Genomic DNA, 20,128 nt, shown 5'->3' on the forward strand with positions numbered 1-20,128 from the left:
CTTTCCAGAGAGCTTATCAATGCCTTTCTATCTGTATTTACGTACTTATAAGAAGTCTGAAAACAGTGTTACCTGTTATGTAGTTTTGTTGGTACTCCATTATTTCCACTTTGGACTCAGGGGTGTCTTCCAACCCCAGGGCTCAATTTCTGCAGACTGTCGCGGCCAGAGCTCAATTTCTGCACTTCCACACTCTCAACTCCCAAGGCAGGAACTACATTTCCTGGATGCCTCCAGGGTGAACCCATCAGCCACCTGGTGCCTGCTAACCCCATCGCTCAAATTGCACTGAAAAGCCTGGACCTCTGACTGCGGCGTTATGGCTTTGCACACTGAGGACTACACTTCCCAGCGGCGCCCGGGACTGGAGTATAAATTCCTAGCGGAAAGTTCTGCATCCAGCAGAACCTGGACTGTGAGGCGCCAATGCTTGAACCGCCCAGCTCTCTGGGAGGACTCCTAGTTCCAGGCGTGGTGGGAAGTTGTGTTCTTCGGGTCCAGCGCTGAGAGCACGGCTCCCTGTGGAGAGGACTCTGAACAGTCGGCTTCCGGCTTTTAGTTACAGTTCCTTGAGGCCTCTGGGCATCTCCTAGGACGGTGGCAAACAAGTTAACTTCGGGGTCCTGGGACACTCTGGTGGAGGACCGCCCCGCCCTTTCCCAAACTGTGGGTTACAAATCCCAGAAGCCTCCACAGTCCGTAACCTGTTCTCAATTCCCAGCAGCCACCTATTTTTGCTGTCCGGACCTGTCGGTTCGCCCAGGTCCTCAGAGAAAGCTCAGGCGCACTGAGCTATCAAAACTGAGCTGCATCGAAGGCATGGAATGAGACGGCAAAGAAGACTGTCGAGCCGGCCAGACCCTAGCTGGAATTTTGCTCTTCTGGACTACATTTCCCTGACGGCCTCGCGGCATGAGCCATTTCCAGCTAGACTTGGCTGGCCGGTGGTGAGTTTAAAGGAGTTCGGACACAAAGCGTAGGTGTGTCCTGGGCGGCCTAGCTCACTAATTTGCTGCGGATCCGAAGAGACTGGCGTGCGAAGACTACGGAAAAGTGGACATTAAGGACCCCTGGGGCGGGACAGGGTCTGTCTGGGGTCTTAAATGTGTGTGTGGGAGGGGGGACTGTTGGGCGTGCCCAGGATGCGTGTCCACGCCTGGAAAATAAAGGACGTCGGGAAGGGCAGAGGTGTCGACGCTGCATGTCCTCCCTCCGAGTAGGGAGGTATCTGCCGCGCGACTGTACTGAGTGGGTGTAGTTTCAGGCTGGGGGTGTCGGGAGGTCAGGGGTATGGCAACGGTGTGATGTCTGGCCTGGGTGGAAAGACCATGCGATGCTCCCCGGACCAGCAGTACCTGCAGGGCCGCTGTGAGTGCACTGTCAGAGAGAGACTTTCTTCCGCCTTGTGCGTGAGTAGCCTACGTAGCCACGACCCTGCGTCCGCCTTTGGGGCTAGAACTGGGAAGGGTACCTTCCTTGTTTGTATGTTCTTGGTAAACGCCGGGCGGAGTCGGACGGTGGGTGGCTTCTGGGCCTCTACTTCAGACCCCGAGTGCATTTCGAGCCTCTAAGCTCCCTTTGAGCAGCCGAAACTGATAACCGTCGCCTTTTGCTCTCCAGCACTGTGACTGGCCTCCCAGGGGCTATTTTGTGCTGTCCAGCGGACTTGTAAAACTTGGGCCTGGGAACTCCTCTCATACTTTTTGTCCTTTCACCGTGTGTTCGCCAGGGATCCAGTCTCATAGAGGTTCCTCCAGCCTAGAAGACAGGGTTATGAGGACACTGACAGATGGGTCCACATAACTTTATCTTGGAGCCACATTTTTGACAGAAGAACACAAATATAATATATTGGGCTTACAAGAACCCAAAGTCAGGGTCTTATGGAAGAAGGCAGCCACAGTCTGGGACTTGTTTCCCGGTACTCCCATCTAGACCCCTAAGGTTACCTACTCTTTGCGCTGACCGGAGAGAATGGTGGAGTTGCAGGCTTCTTTGGCTTTGGGCTCCCTCTTAGTGCCTGGGGTGGGGCAGGGATTTATTCTGACTTGGCCTCCTCTGGGAACCAGGGAAGAACTCTTCTCTCCTAGTTCCTTAATCTTTTTCCCACCTTTTTTCTTCTTTCAGAATCAGAACTGGAGAAGAACTGCTGTGCATCAGAAGTCATGGCGGAGGTAAGTTGTATGTGGCACTTTCTTCTTGGAAAGGGCTTGTAGTTTTTTCAGAACAATCTCCTGTTTCAGGATCCTATATAAAAGATTTACTGTAGTGATTTGAAGAAAGAAGAAGAGAAGAGGAAAGCTACATTTAGGGAGCAGTTTTCCTAACCCAGACAGGAGCCTAAACCAGGGCTCTGAACTAGAATTTTCACTTTCCTGGATTTTGTTCAATACCATAGACAGTCTTGATAGAATATGCCTCAGTGATTTGGCAGGAAAGTTGGCCAACAGAATAAGATTACTCCTATCTCACTAACTTCTTTGTTGTCCCTTCCAGGGTCACATGCAATAGCCAATTCACTTCCAAATTTCTAATAGCCTGGTATTCCTGCCTGCTCTCTTCAGTTCTAGATATTATTTTCCTCATGATAGAAGTAACCAAATTGCTGTCTTTCTAACGATTAAGGTAATACAGGATTCTTGCAAAAATTTCAATATTTGAGAAGCTTATTAAGAAAGTTTGTCATCCAGGGCCCCACCATTTAGAGATAGTCACTTTACTAATTTCAAATTATATTGTCTACGCATATGTTTAGGTGTGTAATTTGGTTTTTAAAATGGGATTATGTTACTGATAGAAGCAACTAATTTACTGTTTTAAGCCACTTGTAGTTTGAAATACTTTATGTGTGTTAATTTGTTGAATCCACATAAGACAGGTCTGACTATATTTCATTAATTCTATGATACACTTTCCTTTCACATCAGGATGAATTTTCCAGTTTCTTGCAATCGTAGTTTCATAGATGGTATATTTTTTTTCCTTCCTAGTGTATAAAGTAATGATAACTTTACAATAATGCCATCTCAGAATTGATGAAATATGTTATTATTCTAAGTTAAAAGACGAAATAGAGTCCGTTGAGTCACTTGCCCCAAAATTACACATTAATAAATGATACAACTGGGGATTTCTAAATTGCCTACTGATTTTCTTTACCCACTTGTCAAAGAGTGTTATCTTTCTTAATTTATTTTAAATAAGCATATACATCAAGCATATTTTCTCTTTGTTATTTATAAGTTGTTTTAGAAATATTTTTTTTCAAGTCTAATTAGTGTGTGTTTTTAATTCAGAGTGTTCAGGAAATGTTTTCTTCCCTTGATGTCATGCCAGATGGTATTCCTTACTATAAAAATAGAAAAGTCACTCATATTTTCCTAAAAATTTTTTTCTTTTGTCTGTACAATTTAATCCTTAAGATATCTGGTGTGAGATATGATCGAAGAATGTTGGCTGTCAAATTCCTAGTTTGGGGTGTTTATTTAGGTTTTTAAAATGACTTTGGAGTAAACGGTTTTAAAGAATAGTATACTATTTATAGTTTGTTCAGGGGTTTTTTCCTAGATGTATCTGAGTGTAGCTCTTGACTAGTGCTGGCCAGTCAATTCTCAAAAATTCCTTTCTCTCTAAAGACTAAGAATATAGTCTTTATATTCTGGATTTGTCTGGATTTTTTTTTTCCTTTCTCTTTGAGTTCTAAATTCTGTGAGGACTTGTTGCATTTATCTTCCCATTCCCATCCTGGCCAGAAACTTCCTAAGATTCTCAGGAAAGGACTACATTTCTTAGTACATTTTGGTAAGACACCTCAACGTGTACTTAAACTGGCAACCTGGAGATTCCCCAACTCCTATCTCCTGATCTTCCCAGCATTCATAAGGTGCCAAATGTCATTGCTTCTGATCACTTTCTGCCCTACAGCTTTAATCCATTGTCTGTATACCAGATCAGACCTTTGTCAAGTGAATAGCCCATTGACCTTGTAATAGGGTTTCCTGGCTCTGCTTTTACTTCTCACCAATAAAATAGTCTAGTCATGTGACTTCTTGTATTTAGTGAATCCCTGTTACCTTCAGCATAATGTGCCAACTATTTCACATTCACTATATATTGTTTTGCATATGTATTATATTCATTGCATACATATACTAAAAAGTACATTCTGTATTTACCAGAGCACCAATCCTAATGTTGGAGTAAAACATTGAGTGAAATGTTTTTATTCCTGCCAGGGATGATCTGTCATCCAAGACCTGGTTGTCCTGACCTTTTGGACTTCTACAGCATCACTTCTAGACAGACTCCTTTTCCAGAATCCCTCACCAGTTACCCCAGTTTGCTTGTTTTTCCAACACAGGATGCAGCTAAGCTCTTCATTTTAGCCTCATCTTTCTATGCTCCCTCTGTCACTATCTTCTAGTAGTTCCCAGAATTCACAGTGCTATCTCTTGCTTCTGTTGCACAAGAAATATGAGGGGTGTTTATTCTATACAAACCCTTTTTTCTGCATTCTGCGAAGCCTGCTTCAGTCTCCTAATTATGCTTGGTGACTCTGATTATATTCCCCAATGCTGCATCTGTTGTAGTTCTTATCACACTGTGGTGTAACTATGTTTTTGAAACTGGTTTTATTAACTATTGAATAATAGAAAATGTATAAGGTATGATAAATGACTGAGCACCCATATTTAAGAAGTAAAACATTAATTATTGTTAAAAACCCCATGTGTGCCAAGAGTTATCCCTGTGCAATCCCCTTCTCTACCCAGAGGTAACTGCTCAAAATTTCATGTTTTCATTCCTTTGCTTTTGCTTATAGATTTAACTATATGTATTGTTTTCATTTTTAAATTTTATGTAATAAAATCATACTATTTGAAATCTTTTGCAACTTTATTACTTGTCTCTCAATGTATATTGAGGAGATTCATTCATTTTGTGAATTTATCCTACTGTATAATCATTTATTCTTTAAATATATCTTTTTCTTTTATATAACAAACATTTATGTGGACATCGTTGAACTTGTTTCTTGTATCATATGCAAAGATTTCTCTAGGTATACAACTAGAAATAGAATCATTGGGTCGTAGGGTATGTGCATCTTCAATGTTACTGACATTGCCCAGTTGTTTTTCAGTATTTATACCCATTTATAAATCCTGTTATTTCATATCCTCATTAACATTTGGTATTGTCAGACTTTTACATTTTCATCCATTTGGTGGGTGTGAACTGATATATTATTCTGATTTTAAATTTGCATATTTTGGTGCTAAATATGATTGAGCCCTCTTTCGTGCTTTTATCACCATCAAAGAGGTTCTTGCTTGCCTCTATTCAACATAAAGATCAAGCCCTGACTGGTGTGGCTCAGTTGGTTGGACATTGTCCCACAAAGTGAAAGGTCTCTGGGTCAGTTCCTGGTCAGGGCACATGTCTGGGTTGTGGGTTCCATCCCTGGTCCAGGCACATGTGATAGGCAACCAATTGATGCTTCTCTCTCACGTTGATATTTCTCTCCCTCACTTTCTTCCTTCCTTGCCTTCTCTCAAAATACATAAATAATTTTAAAAAAAAAGATAGAAACCAAGAGAGGGGCAAAACAGATACAAAAAAAGAGGCTTACTGAAAACAGGGTGGAGGGTTCTGAAAACAGGGTGGAGATGAAAAAGGGAGGGTGCTTGTTGGATCAAGGGAGCAGACACTAACCAAGAACATGGCTCCACAATCTGCTGGATTCTTCATGCAGGTGCAGAGTAGATTTCTTTGCTTTTCAGGTTCTCACAATGGGCTGGCATCGGCAGGCACACAGCAGTTTTTGGGGAGTGCACAAAAAGAAACTTTTAACTTATTTGGAAGAGGATTAAAAATAACATGAAGAGTATTCCCTTCCCAAGTGACACTCAGTCTGTCTCACTTTCTGTCCTCTGAAATATTATTTCATGTCATTTTCTAATTTTTCTATTCTTTTGTATTTCCAGTGTTTTGTTGCCTTTGATGCTTTGAAGACATTTCTTAAATATTAGTGTTTGTCTTCCTTTGTCAGTTGTGTGTTGCTGTACATGCTTTCTTTCAGTTTGTGGCTTGACTGCTATCTAACCTTTAAATAATGGTAGAAATTCTCACTTTTCATGCCATCAAATTTAACACTTTTACTAATTTTTTATGTCTTATTTAAGAAGTTTCATTTCCCTAAGAGTATAGTTATTCTCCCTAATGTTATTAACCATATTTTATTGCCTTTTGTGTTTAAGTTTTTAATTCACTTAGTATTGATTTTAGGACATGCTATATAATAGGGGTCTAGTTTTACTTTTTTCATTTGGATAACTACCTAATGTCCCAGCATCATTTATTGAAAAGACCAGTAAGGGATTAGGCAAACTACACAGCCTGAAGGAGTAGGTTCCACAAGGCTGCCCTCACTTCAGACCATCTGGCTATAAATTCAGGGGTTCCCACTCCATCGTCAGGTTCAGTAACTCACTAGGAAAACTCACAGAACTCACTGAAAGCTATTGTACTCACTGTTACATTTATTACAGAAAAAGGATACTTTAAAATTGACCAAAGGAAACAGTGAATAGGGCAGAATCTTGGAGGATTCAAAACTCCAAAGTTTACCCTCAATTATTAATGTTAGAGTAGGCAGTTAGTTAGATAAAGACCAGCCAAGACAGGGAGGGGGAAGAAATGGGGAAATGCAGAGTTAGCCACCTAAAAAGAGATAAGGAACTAAGCCAGACTTGCTAGCCTTCCCAGGGCCTCAACCCATAACTAACCACAATTATATTGAAGAACAACCTTGAAATAGCTAATGTTCCTAGGGGTTGGAGAGGAGTAAGAATAGAAAAAGCAGAGGTAGCATTCTTAAGGAAGAGGGAAAAGTATAAAACCCCCAACCCTTTGTTTCCATGGGGCGTCTGACTAGCTGAGTTGTCCATTTGGATTCATCTGAGTATATTTCTGTTAGCATAAACTTTGCTTGCTTTGCTCACTGTATGGTTTCTCTTGTTTGAATTCATTCCTATAAACAAGAGCTGAAATAAAGTGGGTTTTCAGCCCACCAGTAACATTACTATGTGACAATATGCAGAGTATAGCCAGCCAGGGAAGCTTGCCCAAGCATGATGTAATCATTTCCTCCTAGTTGAACTCAATTTCCAGCTTCTCCCCTCTACTTGCCTGGAGATCCAGCTGATATCACATGGCCTAAAGCCCTAAGGTTCTGATTACATAGTTGATCTTTCTGGAATCACCAGCCTCAACCTTGAGTCATCTAATTAGGAAAAACTAACAGGTATGGTCTTCCAGCCCACCATAAATAACAAAGACACTTCTTTTGTAACAGGGGGATACCCCTCAGAAACGGGGGGGATAGGAATCACCAAGGACTGAGCATGAGCAGCAGCCACTGTGCAGGTACAGAAACCAGTATGCATTGCCCAGGCAATAGGGACAATGAATGGGGCATGACTCAGTAGAAAGAAGCATATAGAGCACATGCATGAGCCAGGGAGGTTGGACAGAAATACATAGCTTCCTAACTATTTCCTCCATACAGGGGATTCTGGATCTTTTTTAAAATCAGAGATTGTGAGAACCCCACGCTCTTTGCTTTCCCATCCCTTTGCTGGTCTGGTTGGCTTCCAGCCCGAGTTCCTGTGCTGGCGGGCCTTGGAGACATATGGTCCAGGAATGTTCCCAGTGCCCCACCCTGAGTGCCAGGAACACAGCTGACACTGGGCTGGTATGACAGAAGAGTGGGAGGCCCAGCCAATGGGTCTTGGAGATCACGTAGCCAAGCAGCAAGCTCTGTGCCCCTCCCCCACATGAAAGCCATGCTAGTGTTGGCCACTGGAGCAAGCACTCTCAAGGCCTGCCTGACCAGGAGCACAGCTGCACAGACAAGCTGAGACTGAAGAGACAGGGAAGAAGTACTGGACCAGGAGGCAGAAGCCAAGAAAGGAGCAGCACGTGGGACTTTGGCTAGTGCACACAGACTTCAAAGGATGTTTGGAGCAGACTGACCAGAAGCATGCTCCAGCTGCCTAATCTTTCCAAGGACAGTACCTTTAAATGGGAAAAAGAATTCCAGATGCAGCCTAGGGCTGGGCCTTGCAGAGGGTGGCAGGGCTATTTTTCTTTGGATATTTTAGAAGGATGGACTCTGAGGCAGAAACCTGCCTTATTTCAAATTGTATGGTTGATAAATAAAAGACTTCTTTTCCTTTCCACTGACCTCTGCCTCCAGAGTTTTGCCCTTTTTGTAGCAAGCGGTAGGACCCCCACTGGATGGTTCCATAACACAATCACTGGGGAAATTCCAAGTGCTTTGAAATTACAGCTCATGAGATAGGCAAAGGCAAGGACCTCTCTTTGAAAGTCAGATCTTAATATAATAGTCTCTCTTCCTCTGTACTTCATTGGCAGTCCTCTCATTAACTAAGTTTCCATATATATGCATTGGTCTATTCTGTCCTTTCTAAGCAACTGGTCTATCTTTCTATCCCTGTACCAAAACCACATTATATTAAGACAGCTGTGTAATAAAGCTTGATACTTGGTAAGTCATGTTCTTTTTATTTAATATATTTTATTGATTATGCTATTACAGTTGTCCCCTTTTCCCCCTTCACTCCCCTCCACCCTGTACACCCTCTCCCACCCATATCCCCCTTTTAATTCATGTTCATGTGTCATAAGTTCTTTAGCTTCTGCATTTCCCATACTATCCTTACCCTCTCCCTGTCTATTTTCTACCTTCCATCTATGCTACTTATTCTCTGTCCCTTTTCTCCCTCCTCCTACTCCACTGTTGCTAACCCTCCATGTGATCTCCATTTCTGTGGTTCTGTTCCTTTTCCAGTTGTTTGCTCAGTTTGTTATTGTTTTTGTTTTAGGCGTGGTTGTTAATAATTGTGAGTTTGCTCTCATTTTACTATACATGTTTTTTATCTGCTTTTTCCTAGATAAGTCCCTTTAACATTTCATATAATAACGGCTTGATGATGATGAACTCCTTGAACTTGACCTTATCTGAGATGCGCTTTTATCTGCCCTTCCATTCTAAATGAAAGTGTTCCTAGATAGAGCAATCTTGGATGTAGGTACTTGTCTTTCATGACTTGTAATACTTCTTTCCAGCCCCTTCTTGCCTGCAAGGTCTCTTTTGAGAAATAAGCTGACAGTCTGATGGGAACTCCTTTGTAGGATACTGTCTCCTTATCTCCTGCTGCTTCTTGGATTCTCTCCTTCATTTTTATCTTGGCTAATGTAATTATGATGTGCCTTGGTGTGTTCCTCCTTGGGTCCAACTTCTTTGGGACTCTGAGCTTCCTGGACTTCCTGGAAGTCTATTTCCTTTGCCAGATTAGGGAAGTTCTCCTTCATTATTTGTTCAAGTAAGTTTTCCACTTGTTGCTCTTCCCCTTCCCCTTCTGGTACCCCTATAATTCAGGTGTTGGAACGTTTAAAGATGTCCTGGAGGTTCCTAAGCCTCTCCTCATTTTTTTGAATTATTTCTTCATTCTTTTCTGATTGGATGTTTCTTCCTTCTGGTCCACACAGTTGATTTGAGTCCCAGTTTCCTTCCCATCAGTATTGGTTCTCTGTACATTTTCTTTTATGTCACTTTGCATGGCCTTCATTTTTTTCATCTAATTTGCAACCAAATTCAACCAATTCTGTGAGCATCCTGATCACCAGTGCTTTGAACTGTGCATCTGATAGGTTGGCTATCTCTTTGTTGCTTAGTTGTATTTTTTCTGGAGCTTTGATCTATTCTTTTCATTTGGACCATTTTTGTGTGTGTGTTGACGTGCCTGTTATGTAGTAAGGGGCGGAGCTTTAAGTGTTTGCCCAGGCCTAGCAAGGCAGTCACTGGGTCATGATGCTGTGTGTGGCGGAGGGGTCTGAGAGGGAAGTATGGGGTTGCTTCGCTCTGTGCTGGATTTCAGTCACTTTGCCACGTCCCCCAAGCAAACTGTGCCCTTCTGGTGCTGATTCCAGTGTGAGTGGGTTTGTGTACATTCTAGGACCCTGTGGGTCTCTCCAGTGAACTCTCCTGTGAGGCTGGGAGTCTCTCCTGGTACCTCAACCCCCACAGATGTTTTTAATTGGTGTTTTGAGGCTTTATTTCTCTGCAGTGGAGCCCTGGGTTGCATGGTCTGTCTCACTCCCCAGTTTTGCCAGGTTTATCTTCATGTGAATGTGGAACCGCCCGGTTCCGTGAGCTACCCTGTGCGCTGTGCCCCTCCACAATCCGCCGCCTTGCTGGGTCCTCCTGCTGCTGTCCTGTGTGCTCAGGATCCGCCAACTGCTGCTTTGCACACCCGGGGTCTGCCAACCACTGCTTTTTTTTTTTTTTTTTGCCGGGACCCCTCTCTGCCCAGCCTCCCAACTCCACCCCTCCTACCGGTCTGGATGAATGTGTCTACTTTCACTCCTTCGTTATCAGACTTCCATACAGTTCAACTTTCTGTTAGTACTAGTTGTTATTTTGTTTCTAAATTTTTGTTGTCCTTATTTTGGTTGTGCGAGGAGGCACAGGTGTCTACCTATGCCTCCATCTTTGTGGGAAGTCCTCGATACTTGGTAAGTCATGTTCTTTTACTATAGTGTTGTTCTGCAGGAGTCTCATAGCTGTTCCCTGGCCTTTGGATTCTCATATAAATGTTAGAATAGGTTGATCAAGTTTCCTAGAAATCCACTTGGCATATTAACTTGTACTATTGACTCTGTGGTCAGTCTTGAGAGGGTTGACATTGTTAAAGCTGTTTTCCTCTCCCTCTTACTGGTATAACTGCTTACGTAGGTCTTATAAAATGTTTTTTTAAGAGATTCTGCTTATTTATTTTTAGAGAGAGGAGGTGGGAGAGAGAAAGAAAGAAGGGGAGAGAAATATCAGTATGCCGTTGCCTCTCATGTTCCCCTAACTGGAGACCTGGCCCATAACCCAGGCATGTGTCCTGACTGAGAATCAAACCAGTGACCTTTTGATTCACAGGCCGGCACTCAGTCCACTGAGCTATACCAGCCAAGGCTATAAAATACTTTTTAGTAAAATTTTATAATTAGAGTTTTACACATCTTTTGTTAATTTTATTCCTAGTGTTAGCAACCTCAAGGGTTTGCCACTTGGGGTGTTCTATTAAACAATGAAACATGACTATTGATAGGTAGTTTTATTTACTTGCAGCAAGTAAAGGAGACAGAGGATTCACAATCAAAACTCTGTCTCCGGGAAGAGAGGCTTAGCCATTGCTTATATACACTATTTAGTTAATTAAATGTTGACACTGTCTTTGCTATACTTATCTGGTTGAGTTCTTGTCAACCCCATCCTGTTTACAACTGCATCTACAAAATACTGTGCTATATTTTAACATTTAACAAGAACCTTGAGGCCCTTGTCCTTTCTAACAGTGGGAATTTTTGTATTTTGTGGTATTTGTAAATGGTATTAAGTTGTAAACATAATTTCCTCATTGTTTCTGGTATACAGATAAGAAACTTATGTTTAGATATTGATTTTATATCATCCAGGCTGCTGAACTTTAATTCTAATGTCTTGCAGATTCCTTTGAATTTGGGAGTCTTCTAACTAGATAATTATATCATTGATGAATAAGGACACTTTCTTTTTTTTTCTTTTTTTTTAAGATTTTATTTATTTATTTTTAGAGAGGGAAGGAAGGGAGAGAGAGACAGAGAGAAACATCAATGTGCGGTTGCTGGGGGTCATGGCCTGCAACCCACGCATGTACCCTGGCTGGGAATCAAACCTGCGACACTTTGGTTCACAGCCCGCGCCCAATCCACTGAGCTACGCCAGCCAGGGCTTAAGGACACTTTCTGTCTGTAAATAATTGTATTATATGTAGATACAGTGTTTTCCTTTTTCAGCCTTCATTTTTGTTCTAATTTTTGTCTTACTACACTGGTTTCCCTTGGGAGTGTGGGGAGATGCATCAAGTACATTGTTACATTATTTGTAATCTTTACTTCATGGGATTTTGTTATCACTGGTCTGAGGAAGGTCATTTTCTTGTTCTGATTACTTATTTCTTATCTTTCAGTTAATTTACTACCTCTCCATAGGCTATCTTATTAATGTGCATCTTTTTATTAGTATGTATTTGTGCAAAATGGTTATCTATGTTAAAGCCCAATGTGTCCACTTTTTCTGAATCCTGCACATATGATTGATTTTGAATGAATGCATTGTTCTCTATTTGGCCATTGTATCAAGCTTGTTCATTTTTTTACTGACTTTTTGTCTGCTGTGTCTGTCAATTTTGACTGATTTGTTCTCCCGTAATGATGAGGATTTGTTATTTTTTTATATGTATCTGTGTCTGCATAGAACATATTTATTTTTTAGGTGTGTATGAAAGTTAGTTTTGGCCTCTTCTAGTCATTCTGGATATTTATGTTTTGTATATGTCTCGTAAACAGAATATAACTGGGCTTGGTTTTTTCTACCAACTTATCTTTTATTTTTTTAAAGATTTTATTTATTGTTAGAGTGTGGGGAAAGGATAGAGAAAGGGAGAGATTGACATCAATGTGCAAGACAAACATTGCTCAGTTGCTTCTTATATGCCTGACTCAGGGACCTGGCCCATACCCCAGGCATGTAACCTGACTAGGAATACAACTGGCAACCTTCACTTTGCAGGATGATGCCCAACCCACTGAGCCACACCAGTCAGGACTACCAACTTTATCTTTTAATGAGAACACTTAGTCCATTAGTGGTTGTAATTACTGATGTAATTGAAAGTATCATTCTTGACTTAGTTTGTGCTTTTTATTCTAACTTTTCTGTAATTTAAACATCTCATTTCATTTCCACTGTGTGAGTTTGAAAGTTAGAAACTAGTCTGTTTATTTACTGGTTACCTTAGAAATTTTAACATACTTTCTTAACTTACCAATGTCTAAAACTAAAGAACATATTTTTGCTCTTGTTGAATAGTATAAAGAAGTAGGATATTCCACTTGCTAAAAATAAGTTATATTGTTGTCAGATATTTTTCTTCCATCATTTTTTAACCTATAAAACATTTTTATTATTTTATATTTGAATGTTAGCTTAGGTTATCCACACTTTACTACCACTTTCTTCATTCACCACTGTTATGTCTCAAACCCTCTACCTGGTATCATTTTTCTTCAGACGGAAGTATGTACATACTTGAATGAATTTCTGCGGGGTTTTGCTTGTTTGTTTTCTCTTAAATATCTTTATTTGCCCTCATTTATCAAGATGATTTTCTTTTAACCTACTGAGATAGTCTGCTGTCTTCTGGATAGCATTGTTGCTATTGAATAATCAGATAGCATTGTTGCTATTGAATAATCATCTGTTTTTCTTTTGTAGACAATTTCTCTTTAGTCTAAAATTGCTTTTAACATATCTATTTGCTTTTAATGCTCTGAAGTTTTGATATAATTGTCTAGGATTTCTTTTTTATTTACCCTGTTTGAAATTCATTGAGCTTCTGAATAATGCTTTCTTTCACCAGTTCTGAAAACTTTATGTCTTCAATTACTGACTTTTTAAAGTTTTTTTTCTTTTTCCTTCCAGAACTGTAGTTTGATATCTCTTAAACCTTCTCACTTTATATTCTTAACTTTTATACTTTTTTACATTGTCTTTCTCTTTTTTTTTAAAATCCTCACCCAAGGATATGCTTACTGATTTTAGAAAGAGGAGAAAGGAGCGGGGGGGGGGGGGGGGGGGGGGGGGTGCGGGTGCGGGGGAAGAGAGAAAGAATGAGAGAGAGAGAGAGAGATTGATTGGTTGCCTCCTGTATGCACCTCAACTAGGGCCCAAACCTGCAATCTAGGGATGTGCCCTGCCAGGAATCAAAAACAATGCCCTTTCAATCTACAGGACAATGTTCCAACCAACTGAGCCACACTATCCAGAGCTCCATCTTGATAGCATAATTACTGTGCTATCAGTAATTATTGATAAGTAAGCATATAACTAATTATGCTTACTAAGCAATAATTAGTAAGCATAATTATTGTGCTTACTGTGATTGCATAATATTTTTATATCTTTTAAACCAGTATTTTTTCTCTTCAGAGAATATTTATTCCAGTCATTGTGTAATTTAAAGTATTATGGTTTTTCTTCTAGAAGTTTTTCTTTGTTTCTTTTAAATCTACCTGTCATTTGTGGACTTTTGTTTCTTACCATCTTACCTCCTGTTTTAAAAATATGTTAAGTGCCTATTTTATATTTTTTGGCATTATCTATTGGATCTTTGTGGGTATGATATTACCCTCCAATATTTTATTTAAATTTTTTTCAAATATAATGAAAAGTTTAAACATTTATATATTTTTCTGACTATTTGATCATAGAATTATGCCTCTTCACATGTTTCATTTTTATTTAAGTGAAATTTATGTAACAGACAGGCATTTATAATGTAGTGTGCAGTGGCATACAGTACATTCACAATACAGTATTGTATTATTTTTGACTCTTGGGTCATTTTCCTTGGTATTTTACCCATGGATTCTTGAGACCTGGTTGTTTCTCTAGGATTAGACAATGTTCCCTTCTGCCAATAACAATGCCAAACCAGACTGTCTTAAAGTAGATTCATAGAGGGCAAGTTTTTTAGATTCTCTTTAGTAATGTGAATGTGAGCCACAGACCTGTGGGAGAGCTGACTTGTTGTTACATTTCCTTAAGGAAGAATGTTTTTCTCCCAACAACTGGTAGGGTTCAAGTTGGGCCATTTTCTTTGCCGTCCCCAGTTACAGTGTTACCCTTCCCAAGGACAACCTTATAGTATTCGCAGTGTAAGTGGCATTTTCATTAATTCCCAGATACAGATAGTACAATAACAGAAGAATCTTCTCTGCTCACCAGTTGTGCCAGGCTTATTCATCTCTAGATTTCCAAGCTGTTTGTCTTTTCTGCATCCTGCTCTGGGCCAATTCAATGAACCAGGAACATAACAAGAGCAAAGGGAATAACCCATGCAGCAGGATTCCTGCATAAAGCTTTAACACTTTAGACAGAGCATCTGGAGAACAAGCATCTCTCTGTCTCAGATCAGTCTTCTTGGTTTTTCAGTAGTCATGTTAACTATCTGAAGTCATGCAATTAACATATCATGGAACAGGGATTCACATGCAAGCATCCTAGCCCTAAAGTTGTATTCTTTGTTACAACCTCTTATAAATGGTTACCATCGTATCCTCCATTTCCATGCAGATTTTGTCAGAATTACATAACATTTTCATTGTGTATGGGCAAGGTTCTAAAGGTCCCAGGTTTTTGCAGTACAGAACAAATTAGACTTCTGTCTTGAACAGCTATGGGTTTAGTCTCCTATCCACCTACTCTTTAAGGTTATGAATGTCAAAGCTTGTGGTCATCCGGGCTCAGCAGAGTTTTTCTGGTAATAAGGTCAGTGGCTCAATACGTCCCTCTTATTTCCCATTTTGACTTAGTTTTAGCCATGGAAGATTGTTTTCCTTGTTTACCAACTCATCACTGCATTCCAAAAATACTTCAATATATTGTACGTTTACATTATTTTTCAACTGGTGATTTGGAAATGGTAATCAATCCCCCACAGAGTTTAATGCCCTGTGATTGTTTACTTTTCTGGTTCCCTCCCCTCGCCCCCCATTCTGAGCTTTTTAGGGTCGGTGCTGGGTCAGAGTTACTGTGTCCCCAATGTCCACACTGAACCAGAGTAATGGAAGATTTTGAATGATATTTTTGGATAAAGGAATTTTGTTTGCACAACTGCTTCTTACTTTTTCTTATCTAACTTTGATTTCCGCTTACAGAGTTCTGTGCCCTGCACTAACAAACAGAGACCAAACATTTTCTGCTCCCCTAAGTACAAAGCCTAGAGCAGGGTTCTTTTGAATGACCAGGGAATTCTGGGCTGCATCTGCAAGAGACAGAAGTGTAAGGCAATCAACTCTAGAGTTGGAGAAATTTAGATTCAAAACCCAGCTATACCACTGTTAGCTGCAAATTTGAGTAAATGACATTACTTTTTTAAACAAGTTTCCTTTAAGTTAGGATTCATTGGCCTCTTCTCAGGATTAATATATATGTATAAGATACCAGGAACTTAAAGTGATTAATGCACAAGAATTGTACTTGAGATATAATGAACATTGCCTATCAGCAGTAAGGCTTCAGTGTAGGTGTGAGAGGGAATAATGTCAGGCAGGAAATCCATGGGTGATCTTGATTGGGAACCAGGATATGCTGCCTATGAGGAATCTGAGCATCGTGGGTCATGTAAAGCCATTGCAACCTGCATGTAGGTAGTTGATTTCTGCTTTGGCTGCTCAGGGCTCGCTGATCTTGGTGGATTGTTTGGCTCAGTATTGGTGACTCTGGACAGGGTCTTTGTGGGTGGACGTTTCAGTCTGAGTTCTGGGATAGGGGAACAAAGACATCCCATAAGGGAGTTACCTTATGCACTGAGTCTATTAACTCTTGGGTGGCTGGCAGAAACCATTTTCTGTTGCAAAAACCATTGTCTAGGGTTGGGCCTGCCCAAGTATCCTGTGTTACTGGGCCTGAGGACTCAGTCAAGTCTTTAGGGTGCCTCTGTTGACGGGAGAGACCTGGTTCTTCTTGCTGACACATGTAAAGAATTACATGTCAGCAAATATAGTAGTATGTAATTAGTTTATTAGTGGTCCATTTCCATGGAAGAGAACAGGACTGGGTAGAGTAGGGGATGAAAAGCAAGGTTTCAGGGCAGAGCAGGGTGAGGAAAGTGATAGAGGCTGGAGACCAGAGTGGCAAGCCCCTGGGCCACCTGAGGCCAGGTGGCCAGAGGCCCTGTGGCCCAAGAGCCAAGGGCCCCTGAGAGAGAGAGAGCAAGTCCTTTGTTCTCAGGACTTAATATAGTTGGTGGGATAGGAGGGGGAAAAGTTACATTTTGATTAACAGGTAAATGTGGCACCAGCTTTCCTGGGGAAATGTGACTACCCAAACTTAGGTATATGTGGGGGTCTGTTAGCCTGAATCCTTATCTTGCTCCAGACCCCCTTTGTTCATCTTGTTGTAAAACAAATTTGTGACAGGAGGCAGTTAATTAAAACTGGGGCATTTTCCAAAGTTATTTATGGGCTCTTTCTGTGAGCATCGGGGACTCCCTCATAAAACAGATAGTGACCAGAGGTAGACAATTAACCAAAGTTGTTTTATGGGCTCTTTCTGTAAGCACCAGGGACCCTCTCCCACATTCAGGCCTTGGGATGAAAGCAGAGTTTCGAGGCTTTCTCTCACAGATAGTGGAAATGTTACATAGAATTTCAAGGACTTTCCTTCTTTCTTGCTAATACAGTGTTTCTTGTGATTTTGGAACACCTGGCAATATTATTCGACCAGGCTCAGAACTGCTGAGTTAGCATGTGAGACTTGTCTCCTTCCTCCTCCCTGCCTCGGTTTACTATTTATTCTACCTAATTGGTAAAAGCCATTTCCTGGCAACCAGGGTGCTAAATGCTGGCCAGTGACAGTATTGCAGTCTCAGAGTTCTTCCTATGCTGTCTCCTGTTTCACCTCTATAATTGAAGAGGTCAGTGTCTTCTAGAATGTAGAACAAAGGTCTGCCCAGGAGAGTTCAGAACAGACCCTTCTGGGCTCAGATCAGCTCCTGATGGTGAGAAAGTTGTTTCTTCTAACATATCATGTACAGTTGGATTGTGTGTGTGTGTGTGTGTGTGTGTGTGTGTGTGAGAGAGAGAGAGAGAGAGAGGGAGGGAGGGAGAGATGGGGTGCCAAAAGCAAGAAGATTGGAACAGGGTGTTACAGGGTGCAGTCAAGAGGGGGTCCCCATATAGGGATTTGGAATGGGGCCCAGAACTCAGGGTGTCCAGAAAATATTAGAAAGACATATATGATGTCCTCTCCCCTTCCCCCTTCAGGTGTGAGTTGGGGGAAGGGACAAATGGACCAGGGCCTTTGAGAGCTGTTTTGCGTAGCAACAGTTTTGCAGCTAACCTCTGGAGTGGTTATTTAACATATTATTGTCTGGATGGGCAGGGTAGGACAAATGGGAATCTAGTTACAATTAGCATTTTGGACTACAAATATGGCCACCATTTGGACTACAAGTAATATGGCAACTGAACTCTGACCCAGAAGAGGTGACTGACATCAGACCAGGAGCCACCAATGCTAAGTTGCTTCTTTGTTCACCAAGAGCCAATCCTTGGCTCCCGCGCGAAGTCCAGCCATATAAAACTCCCAGCCTTTCCCTTTTCATGCGCGGTCTTTTCTTAGCCCCTTCTCTGGGCAGGGAAAACGTCGCCCGGGAGCACAAACTTCCACAATAAAGCTCATCTGCCTGTTTCCATGGCTGATTGGCTGTTTATTTCGTCGGCGGGGTCTAAGAAAACCTTACAATTATAACCATTAACTGGTTATTCCCAGTTAGTACTCCATCTTGACTGGGAGACCTCCCTGGGTTCCTGGCACCCTCAGCTGAGTCGCCGGGATCTCTGCTAAAACCAGGTGGTGGTTCCCCCTTCTAAAGTTGCGGGGGTCCCCACTCTGGCAAAGGCATGTGGTCCTCTCTCCCAGGGCCATGGGAGTCCCCACTCAGCCAAAACCGCGTGCTTCTCCCCACAAAGCTATGGGAAGGGGGAGTCCCTGCTCTGCCAAAGCCGCGTGGTTCTCTCCCTCAGGGCTGCGGGAGTCTCCACCCTGTCAAGGCCGCATGGTTCTCTCTTCAATGGCTGCCATGTCTGGGTTTAAATCCCCGCGCCAATCTTCCTCTGCAGCCCCATTTCCGACTCCTACAATCAGCTACACATGCCAGCACTCATATCCTTCCAGCTTACTGGGCTGCCATCATGAGTCTGGGCAGGTGTGGCCCCATGTCATGGAGCCAATCATCTCTAAGCTCCCACGCAAGTGCTGTAACTCGGGGAACCTGCCCCCCAGTTACATCTTGGTGGGGTAGTTACTTCCATTCCCCTGGCTCAGAGCCTAGCCACAGCTATTTAACATATCTAAGCAACCAGCCAAAAGCTATAGATATGTTAAATGACCACACCAGAGGTTAGCTACAAGGCTGTTGCTATGTGAAACAGCTCTCAAAGGTCCTGCTCCATTTGTCCCTTCCCCCAACCCACACCCTGGGGGATGAGGGTGAGGACATCCTAAAATCTCCTAGACACCTTGAGTTCTGGACTCCATTTTAAATGCCTATTTGGGGTACCCCCTCTTGGCTGCACCCTGTAACAAGGGGAGAGGAGAAAAATTCATTGTCAATCCTTTGGGGACTGTGAGGTCAGTCTGGTGACTCAGAGCTGCTTTTGCTTCTTCCTTTTTTGTCTTTTCAAGTTCTGCATTTTCTAGCATGAACCCAGGATGCAAATGATTATTTTTTTCAACTCTAAAAGCCATTATATATATGAATTGATATTTCTCTTGTCTTTCATTGAATGCATGTTTTATCTTAGGAAATTTAACAGTGGATTTCTTTTTCCTGAAAATTACTGCTTCCCTGAGCCCATCAAGGAACTTGCTCCCCAGTACTTCCCATTCGAATGAACAATGCTACCAAGGGCTGCTTTCTCTCTGTTCTCTAACAGATGTTTAGGTATTCATTTTGCATACCACTTAGCTTTCCTTAAGTGCATATCCTTCCACCAGGAGTATGATGGAGTAGGAAAAACAACCCTTGCTGGGAAACATATACTTCTTTTGTTAGGGCTCTGATTTAATAAGTGGAGATGAGTTGGCTAAGTGGGATCCTATATTCGAAACTTGGGTTTTCCAATTATATAAGAAGGTAATTGATATAGATTTGTTGCAGACTCAATATTTGTCCATAGCTCTAGCTCTCTGAGATTTTTAAGACTTGGGGATATGGTAGATTTCATGTTCGGAGTTATGTGATATTCCAAGGAATTGATGCCAGATAGGCATCATAAGTGGGTCCATTTTGAAATTATGTAGTGTATGTTTTTCTTGGGTTACATCAGTGTGAGTCTGGATCTTCCTCCATCAGTTCTGGTAGCTCAGGGACAAGGAGAATACAGTTAGGGATAATTTATGGTAACAGGAATAATATAGCCAGATATATAAATTGTTGAGGAC

At 41.6% G+C, this 20,128-nt stretch overlaps 1 protein-coding gene across 5 annotated transcripts in view; it reads left to right on the forward strand.

Moving 5' to 3' along the window:
• Positions 1-300: 300 nt before the first annotated feature.
• Positions 301-20,128, forward strand: part of LOC114511251 (zinc finger protein 568-like) — a 34,963-nt gene continuing 15,135 nt past the window's right edge. The window contains exons 1-2 of one of the 5 annotated variants that reach the window (XM_036013596.1): positions 301-1,085; positions 2,128-2,174. In XM_036013596.1, the coding sequence (XP_035869489.1) occupies positions 2,166-2,174 (9 nt within the window). In that variant the 5' untranslated portion in view covers positions 301-1,085; positions 2,128-2,165. Of the gene's footprint in view, positions 1,086-1,129; positions 1,369-2,127; positions 2,175-20,128 lie in introns of those variants that run through there. The other 4 variants (XM_036013597.1, XM_036013594.1, XM_036013593.1 and 1 more) reach the window with 4 other exon arrangements.

Source organism: Phyllostomus discolor, chromosome 12 (genome assembly GCF_004126475.2).
Source record: "Phyllostomus discolor isolate MPI-MPIP mPhyDis1 chromosome 12, mPhyDis1.pri.v3, whole genome shotgun sequence".
NCBI classification, from domain to species: domain Eukaryota; kingdom Metazoa; phylum Chordata; class Mammalia; order Chiroptera; family Phyllostomidae; genus Phyllostomus; species Phyllostomus discolor.